At 42.4% G+C, this 9,542-nt stretch overlaps 1 protein-coding gene and 1 long non-coding RNA gene across 2 annotated transcripts; one reads left to right on the forward strand and one right to left on the reverse strand.

Annotated features, from left to right (window-relative positions):
- Positions 1-1,059: 1,059 nt before the first annotated feature.
- Positions 1,060-2,537, reverse strand: LOC127314447 (uncharacterized). The gene is made up of 3 exons (XR_007859661.2): positions 2,125-2,537; positions 1,686-1,788; positions 1,060-1,431 (listed from the first exon to the last, which is right to left on the reverse strand). It is a non-coding gene; the product is annotated as an uncharacterized lncRNA (long non-coding RNA).
- A 1,196-nt stretch (positions 2,538-3,733) lies between these two features.
- On the forward strand, positions 3,734-9,274 carry LOC127311908 (cation-transporting ATPase HMA5). The gene is made up of 9 exons (XM_051342389.1): positions 3,734-4,072; positions 5,100-5,714; positions 6,349-6,778; positions 6,894-7,219; positions 7,384-7,442; positions 7,519-7,861; positions 8,062-8,262; positions 8,342-8,599; positions 8,692-9,274. The coding sequence occupies exons 1-9, from the start codon at positions 3,797-3,799 to the stop codon at positions 9,166-9,168; spliced, it is 2,985 nt and encodes a 994-aa protein (XP_051198349.1). The 5' UTR covers positions 3,734-3,796; the 3' UTR covers positions 9,169-9,274.
- The last annotated feature ends 268 nt before the right edge of the window (positions 9,275-9,542 follow it).

Below are 9,542 nucleotides of genomic sequence, written 5' to 3' on the forward strand. Positions count from 1 at the left end.
GCAATGCCAGAGTACATGTCTGAGACAACGATGTGCACTTGCTACTGTATGTTTGCTTCATTCCTTATTCTTGCTAGACTGAATCTGTGATGTATCTGTGAATTTATTTGGCACAATATCTATGAATATACTATCTCTTGTTATATTTTAGCATGAAGCAAAAAGGTCATGCCAAAATTTCACTTGACCGAATGCACCGTAGAAAAAGACATGCGAAAAGTTGTCTGCTGTTCAAAAATTCGCGTCAACTTTGGTTAATTTGGTTATTACCGAAACCGAACCGGATGTTATTGGTTATTACCGAAACCGAATCGTATTCTCGTACAAAACCGTATTTACCGAAGTATTGAAACCGTATTTACCGAAAACCCGTATAAACCGAACCGATTTAACCGATTTAACCGAATGCGCAGCCGGAGGCATAACCACCCCCGTTTAACCATTCCATGATTCCACCCAACCAGACCATTTATTCTGCGCACAAAGGCCCCACACAACTTTGATGGTTCTATATACTGTATATGGTTTTGTTTTGTTCGCTTAACTACATGATGCTCTGCAATCTATTTGATACTAGTATGTTTTAATTTGGTCATGACATCGTTATTTTCTGAAAACACGTCATCCGCTTTTAGCTTTGGCAAGTACCATTATAATTTTGTGGCACATTTTCCATAACACATTCATTACCCAAAATGAAAAGTTTGGCACTTTTGTACGTATGGGATAACCATGCTATGGCCAGTTTTGAAAACAATGTGATTTTTTTTTCCATTTTTGGCCATGTGGCGTTTTGACAAATTTGTCACAAAATTGCAATGGTACTGGGTAAAGACATAATCGAGTGGTGTGTTTCGATAAATGATAGGAAATAACAACGTCATGTAGCAAATTTCTCCTTCAACATATAAGACGTTTCGGTAGGCTAAACATATTATACTGCATTTTGGAATAGAGGTAGTAATAAATTGTCAGCAATGTGATAAAATTGGGATGTGACTATATCGTACGGATATACTCCTCCAATCCATAAAAGTGTTGGAGCTTTAGCTTAACTAGATAATGCCCCGCGCCTTGCTGCGGATCATGCAAATATAACATATGAGAAAATCTGCCAAAAATTTAAGGCTCAAATTGTGGTATTTCATATATTCCACCACCCACAAATGCTAAATACAAATGGATGGTCGTATATAAACAATTACCCCATTACGGAAATTAAGTGCTCATGAAAATTATCTACTTGTTTGATGCTGCTCTCTAGTTTTTAACGAATGATAAATAAGTTGAATCCTACTGAGCTATGTGTAATCTTCTTCTCAGTCTTCCATAAGAAATTTGCATTATGTCGGGCCACACGGCATTGCTCGTGCACGTGTGTGTAGCACAATATAGCAACCCCAATTGAAATTCCACGAAGATGGGAATCCCCTTCACATAGAAGCAAGCATAAGTGTAAATAACAAATGTGCAAACATAACATAGTGGTGAAAGTACTATACTGAGAAAATGATTTATAATTATAGGCAATATTATGCAACACAGAATAATATGTATGCAGCACCATAAAAAATACAATCTATGAATACAGGGAGAACCTAAAGCATGGAAAAGAAAGGGGCTTTCAAAATCTTTTTGGAAAGAAAGGGAATCAAAGACAAAAATAATGACATGGAGTTGCATACCTTCTCTTTATTTTAATTTTTGCAAACCTCTAAAATAGAATTATGCAGTTTTCAGCACTTCACATGCTTTTTCTCTTATTGGATGGCTAGTTGCCAATTTCAGCTGCAAACAAAGCATCCGCCAGAAATGAACACGTACGTAGACAGAGGGAGAACAGTTATAAATGATGACATAATCCTTGGAGAAATTATACAGGACTATAAAAAGTGCGATAAAATAAAATTCTGCTCACACATCCCGCAAATCAATCACTTACATTAATAGATTTGGATTAAATAGGCAAAGATATAGGCAACGATGGGAAGGTAGATAGATGCTGGCCGAATCATTTATTAGCTCTTAAGACACTACCGTCCATCTTTACTCTTCTGGACATCTAATCAAACTGCAACCATTAGAATTTTGCATAACAACATACAAGTACCTAAACAAACCAACCTGCACGCATAGCCCTCTGGAACTGGAATCTTGGTCTTTCTCCTCAACGATACGGTCTTGAACCTGATCTCGCTCGCCACCGGTGAAAGAAGCCGCCAGAGATGAACAGGTAAGGATAACCACCTATAAGAGCTTGAGAAGCGATCAAATAAAACTTGACCCTCATCTATGTGATACAGAGTCACCATTTGTGTTTATCGTAGATGGAGCGGCATAATTGACAGGGGAGGAGCTGCAGCCGGTGGACTTGAAGAGCGACAGGCCTCACGCTTCAGTGGCATGTTAGAATAAATAGGTGGAATTGTTGCTCTCGTTCGCCTCGTTGGTGGATCCGTTTGCCCCTAGTGCTGTGAGGAGAGAAACGGGTGAAGCCGTGAAGGTGCAGGCCAAAGTAATGATGTCTTCAATGCTGTGACAATTTGAGAAGAGGAATAGCCAATTGACTTATCGGCTACAATAGTGGAGAGGAGATAGGCTAAATATTTTCAGGTGACGTTCCATAGAGATAATAAGTGGTGAACAAAAAAATACAGGCATCATAGCATTCGTCTGCATGTACCAGATGACATGGACTTGAGTTGAGTAATGTGGTGGGGCCGTTGATGTGGCATAGTTGCATGTTTAGAGAAATAGGTTAGTGGGGATGAACTATTTAGTTATATAGGATTTAGGCCAAATTTGAATTAAAGGATGACACTTGTTATAGACCGGAGGGAGTAAACTTATATACCCATCCCAAGTTTAATGCTCATCTTTCTCCATATTAGGGACAATAATGTTTGTGACCCCAGTTTACGTGCGTAGGTTCTACAAACAAGTATAGCAAAGATATATATGTACTGTGAATATCTATTAAATGGGTTAGCTTGGAAATTCATACCTTATTATGTACTTACGTGTGGAAAGTGGCTTTGAAAATATGAAATGTACGATATTCATACAAAAATGGAAAGTATCCGCATTCAAACTATAAATGAAAAGTAACATCCAAATTTTATTTCATACAGTCGTGGACTCGTGGTGTTCAATTTATTGAAGCATATGTAGATACAAAATTGGATATATCCGTGTCAGAATACAATTATGTTGGCCAATGTCAACAATTTTACAGATACTCATATCTATACATAACATCCGATCCACATCCATATTCAAGTACCACTCGCTACATATATCATTTTTCTTCCATTTTCCTTTTCAAAAATATGAAAACGAAAACGAAAACGGGAAGACAATATCCGATATGCACATGTTTCCAACCTTTTAGCTCCCTTGTATATGTTTGAATTGGAAGGTTTCAACATCATTTTCAACTTGGTCTTTGACATGACCTATGATGCAGTTATGCAACCTTCCTAGACTGCAATACTGACTTCCACGTCAAATGGGAAAGCCAAGTCAAAGGAGAATCGCAAGCTTTCAGGGATCACATGGCAAATTGTGCATTCTTTATAGTTTATCCCACGCACGCCCCCAGCTGAATCCACAACAATTAATATAGCACCCTGAAAAGATATGCAACATTTACATTAAAACCCCTCTGTTTCGTTCATCAATCTCCTTTTGGTCCCTACCAATTACCTTTCTTCCCAGTTTATAACCAACCCACCGCTCTTCTCCTTCCTCCGGCCGGTCTCCCAATTCCCACCTCATTTCCCTCGCCCTTGCAGCCATGGCCCACCTGCAGCTCTCGGCGGTGCGCGCCGCCGGCGGCCGCGACGACATGGAGGACGTGGCGCTGCTGGGCTCGTACGACGAGGAGATGGGCGCGCCGCCGCCGGAGGAGGAGGAGGAGCAGGAGGCGCAGGTGCGGGTGACGGGCATGACGTGCTCCGCCTGCACCAGCGCCGTCGAGGCCGCCGTCTCCGCGCGCCGGGGCGTGCGCAGCGTCGCCGTCTCGCTGCTCCAGAACCGCGCCCGCGTCGTCTTCCTCCCCGCGCTCCTCAAGGTGAGGTGCCCTGGCCTGCCGTGATCGTTGCCCGCCGCGCGAGGCTCGCGCGCGGCTCCCCGGATCATTTTTCTTGCGGACAATTAAATCATCCTGTATGTGTTTGCGATGTTTGATTGCCTGGGCTGGTTTAGAACGGCACCTCACCTTTTGGGTTGATTTTTCGTGGAAAATAGCTGGGGAAGTTGGTGCGCTTGCACCACGAAATTTCTCTCTGACCTGAGGTGATATTGAGTGAATTGGGCACGCGCCCGGAGTTTTTACTTTTAGTAAGTATAAGTGGCCTTTGGTAACTGAAATTGCGAGGTTGACCCGTGGGAACTGTAACCGCTGCGTAGTTTTTCTTCAGTTGGTTGGTGAAACGCGGTGCTGCGCAGGTTAAAATTGTGCAGTAAGATTAGTCAACCTCCAGGCTCCAGCCAGTGCTTCATGATTTCAAATCCTTTTGCTTTCGGGGTTGGGTGACCTGTAAATTTGCTGGTAGCTCGTGATCTCCGGTGGACCGTGGATTGCGGGAATCGGGAGAGCCTGGCACTCCACTAGCTTTTGGTTGGTTTGTTGGTTGGTGAGCTAGGGAGCTGCTGAATCATTTTTTTTTGGGGGGGAAACGAGTTGCTGAGCAGAGGGTTGACATTATACAGCTCGGGCAGCTTTATATGCAACTGAATTTGTTACTAACAAATCTTTAGCTGCTTGCTCTAGGAGCAATTATTACCATGTCTGAAATTCCATGTAAAATGATCATACTGCACTAACCGATGCTGGAAAATGGCAATGGGATGGTAAATTAGTACTCGTTGTAGTAATGCTGTCTGTGTTGCATGGAACTTCGGGCTTGTTTTGCAACACTTCTAAAAACTAAGATCACAGGTTCCTAGTACTCAATCTTGTGTTTTGACTTTTTCCCACAATGAGCAGTAAGTCTCCCTTTCTGACCATTTCCTTTTCTTGCTGGGATTTGGTGATCTTTTGGTATATTTGGGTCATGTTGTTAGCTGCAATCTTATTTCGGGACTTGTTTATGCAGGTCGAGGATATAATAGAAGCCATAGAAGATGCCGGCTTTGATGCTGAAATTCTCCCAGATTCTGCAGTATCTCAACCAAAGTCACAGAAGGCGTTGTCAGCACAGTTTAGGATAGGAGGAATGACGTGTGCCAATTGTGTGAACTCGGTTGAGGGTATCTTAAGAAAGCTACCTGGTATAAAAGGAGCAGTCGTTGCCTTGGCAACCTCATTGGGAGAAGTTGAGTATGATCCTTCTGCCATTAGCAAGGATGAAATTGTTCAAGCTATCGAGGATGCTGGTTTCGATGCTGAATTCCTACAGAGCAGCGAGCAAGATAAGATTTTGCTAGGCCTGACCGGCGTGCAGACAGAGAGCGATGCAGATGTACTACATGATATCCTGAAGAAAATGGTTGGTATGCAACAGTTTGGCGTAAATACTGCCCTTTCAGAAGTTGAGATTGTATTTGATCCAGAAGCTGTTGGTCTGAGATTAATCGTGGATACCATTGAGATCGAAAGCAATGGGAGATTCAAAGCGCATGTGCAGAATCCTTACAGTCGCGGGGCTTCAAATGACGCACATGAGGCCTCCAAAATGCTCCATCTTCTCCGCACTAGCTTATTCCTAAGTGTAAGTTCTTATCTTTGCTTCTCTCTTGCTCACCTAAGATGGCACACAGTTTTGCACAAAAGGTTAAGTAGAATACATGTTCTGTCATTGTAGCACGATTGGCATAGCTGATACTTGTCTCCAAGGAAGACAACCTACACAGCAATAGGGTATTTATGATGTGTCAGCAACGTGGTAGCATATAAATGGCACTTCAAACAAACCCATGGTGGCAATTTAGTCATATAGGAAAATAGCACATTACATATTCATGTCACCGTGTGGCATCTGACTTAGTGGGCCCTATCTAACTATGCTAATCTTTAGAATAATATTTTACTGTTATTTTTTCTTACATGTGAAACCCAACAAGACAGATGACATACGAGAGCAGGTAATAAGTGAGGACATGGACATCTCACATGGACAATTTTTGATAGTTTACTAAACAGTAGGGTATTGTAGAAAACAGATACTGTAGAATATAGGGTTGTTTACTTTTACAAAATAAACTTCCATGAATAAATGTACAGATATTTGGTCTTTCTTTCCTTCTTAATATATTTTATTTGGTTTCTATTTGATCAAAATACTTCAAAATTTGGCTATGCTGCTGCTTTCTTACTGACATAATCCAATTGTCTCCTTGCAACAGATACCAGTATTTTTTATACGTATGGTCTGCCCTAGTATACCTTTCATCAGTACATTACTTCTCATGCACTGTGGACCATTTCATATGGGCGATTTGGTGAACTGGATATTGGTGAGCATTGTACAGTTTGTTGTTGGCAAGAGATTCTATGTCGCAGCTTACAGAGCCCTAAGACATGGTTCTACAAATATGGATGTGTTAGTTGTTCTTGGCACCACTGCATCGTATGCATACTCCGTCTGTGCACTCATATATGGAGCATTCACTGGATTTCAACCTCCCATATATTTTGAGACAAGTGCAATGATAATTACGTTTGTGTTATTCGGGAAGTATCTAGAGGTTCTTGCAAAGGGGAAGACGTCAGATGCTATTAAAAAGCTTGTAGAACTCGTCCCTGCTACTGCTCTTTTGCTTCTGAAAGACAAAGGTAAGCGGTACAGTTTCATTCCTCAGCATATATAAGCAACACACATGGTTTAGCCAAATGTAGTATTGCTCTAACTGCATGCAAACTCATGTTACTGTTTCTTTTTAAAATCCAGAAGGAAAATTTGTTGAGGAGAGGGAAATTGATGCTCTGTTAGTCCAACCTGGTGATGTCTTGAAAGTGCTTCCTGGTTCGAAAGTTCCTTCTGATGGTGTTGTTCTTTGGGGAACAAGCCATATCAATGAAAGTATGATAACTGGTGAATCTGCACCTATGCCCAAAGAAATATCGAGTGTAGTAATTGGCGGGACAATCAACTTGCATGGTATCCTTCATGTACAAGCAACTAAAGTAGGATCCGGGACTGTTTTGAGTCAAATAATATCTCTGGTTGAAACTGCTCAAATGTCCAAGGCCCCTATTCAGAAATTTGCTGATTATGTGAGTATACTCTTTGCATGGCATATCTGGTTATCTGAAGTACCCAAATTTTTTTTGATAAACTTTTGGAGGAATATTTTCTGAAATAGCTTGTGTCCACCAAAATTGCAACATATTGTAGATGCCTATTTTAGTTGATGCTGACTCTGCTGATGCTATTTCAGGTGGCTAGCATTTTTGTTCCTATCGTCATCACCTTGTCCATCCTAACGTTCTGTGTGTGGTGAGTTCAGTAAATGCTGTGCAGTATTCATAGTAATGCTACGTTCAAGTTTCTCACTTGTGGATGGTCTTTATAGGTTCTTATGTGGATCATTTGGAGCATACCCACATTCATGGTTTGATGGAACTAGCAATTGCTTTGTTTTCTCCCTCATGTTCTCCATATCTGTAGTGGTGATTGCTTGTCCTTGTGCCCTTGGTCTGGCAACACCAACTGCTGTAATGGTTGCAACTGGAATTGGGGCTAACCATGGAGTACTTGTGAAAGGCGGAGATGCATTGGAGAGGGCTCAGAATGTAAATTATGTGATTTTCGATAAAACAGGGACACTAACACAAGGAAAGGCTGTTGTAACAACTGCAAAGGTTTTCTCTGGAATGGACCTAGGAGATTTCCTCACACTAGTAGCATCTGCAGAGGTGAGGCGATTTATATCATGGTGTTTAAAAACATGATGTGTTTTGATTTTTTTAGCTGTACTGTTACCGTATGGTGAAAACATACTCGTATTATACTTTGCCCGTAGCTCAGGATCTTAGCTAGCCTCTGAATGCATATGCATATATGATCAAAAGTGAATTTTCATCTAAGTTGAAACTCATTGTTGTTTTTTACACAGGCAAGCAGTGAGCATCCTCTTGCAAAAGCTATTTTAGACTATGCATTTCATTTCCATTTCTTTGGCAAGCTCCCTTCATCTAAGGATGGCATTGAGCAAAGAAAAGCACAGATATTGTCCCAATGGTTGCTTGAAGCTGAAGATTTCTCCGCAGTGCCTGGAAAAGGAGTTCAATGTTCAATCAACGAGAAGAAAGTTTTGGTGAGTCACCATTTATCTTTATGCACTGCCAAATGTTTCCGAGTAAGTTGCTGATTGTCTGCAACAAATGTTACCGCAGATTGGAAACCGTACCTTGATGAATGAAAATGGAGTAAGCATTCCTCCGGAAGCTGAAAGTTTCTTGGTAGACCTGGAACTGAATGCAAAAACAGGCATTCTGGTGGCGTACGACGGTAGTTTTATGGGGTTGATGGGGATCGCTGATCCTCTGAAAAGGGAGGCTGCTGTAGTTGTGGAAGGACTAAAAAAGATGGGTATTCATCCAGTGATGCTCACAGGTGACAACTGGAGAACTGCACAAGCTGTTGCGAAAGAGGTTTGTCTCCGTTGCTTATATTCCAATCATCCATTAAGTGATTCTTCACATAGGTGCCTAACAGTTTTGATTGGGTTATTGCCATTTTGCAGGTTGGCATTGAGGATGTAAGAGCAGAGGTCATGCCTGCTGGCAAAGCCGATGTTGTTCGCTCGCTCCAAAAGGACGGGAGCATAGTTGCCATGGTTGGGGACGGCATCAATGACTCCCCAGCCCTCGCTGCAGCCGACGTTGGGATGGCCATTGGAGGTGGCACGGATATCGCCATCGAAGCCGCGGACTACGTGCTGGTGAGGAACAACCTGGAGGATGTCATCACGGCCATCGACCTCTCCAGGAAGACGTTTAACCGGATCCGCTGGAACTACTTCTTCGCCATGGCGTACAACGTCGTTGCGATACCAGTGGCCGCCGGGGCGCTGTTCCCGGTTACCGGGCTCCAAATGCCACCGTGGCTGGCTGGTGCCTGCATGGCCTTCTCGTCTGTAAGCGTCGTGTGCTCCTCACTCTTGTTGAGAAGATACAGAAAACCCAGGCTCACCACCGTGCTGCAGATAACTGTAGAGTGATTTTTGTGAATACTGTAAGTCTGTAAGTCCCCTCCACCATTTTTACAGAATGAGATGAAAAGGAAATGAAAATGGCGTATGCTGTAAATAGCGGATCGGTTGCTCACGACTGCGGCAAAATTCTTGTTTCCCCGTAGATGTTTGTTGAGTCTAGGTTTTTACTTGGAAGGACTGAGCTGTAAAGCTTTCGCCCGTCTCTTTCTGCCATAGTACTACAGTTGCAGTATCTACGTCTAGGCCCTGTCGAGAAAGAGTAGCATAGCTGCGCAAATTCATGACTGGAACTGCAATTCCTCTACAAGAAGGATTGATGCTGCAAAATTGTGGACGGAGATGGTATGGTTGTGCCGTGCGCGTGTATTAGGGCGTTTCCT

This window comes from Lolium perenne, chromosome 7 (genome assembly GCF_019359855.2).
Source record: "Lolium perenne isolate Kyuss_39 chromosome 7, Kyuss_2.0, whole genome shotgun sequence".
Classification (NCBI taxonomy): Eukaryota; Viridiplantae; Streptophyta; class Magnoliopsida; order Poales; family Poaceae; genus Lolium; species Lolium perenne.

Coding starts and splice junctions, on each gene's coding strand:
- LOC127311908 (XM_051342389.1), top strand. CDS start 3,797: ATGGCCCACCTGCAGCTCTCGGCGGTGCGCGCCGCCGGCGGCCGCGAC. Junction 4,073..5,099: donor TCCTCCCCGCGCTCCTCAAG/GTGAGGTGCCCT, acceptor TTGTTTATGCAG/GTCGAGGATATAATAGAAGC. Junction 7,220..7,383: donor TTCAGAAATTTGCTGATTAT/GTGAGTATACTC, acceptor ATGCTATTTCAG/GTGGCTAGCATTTTTGTTCC.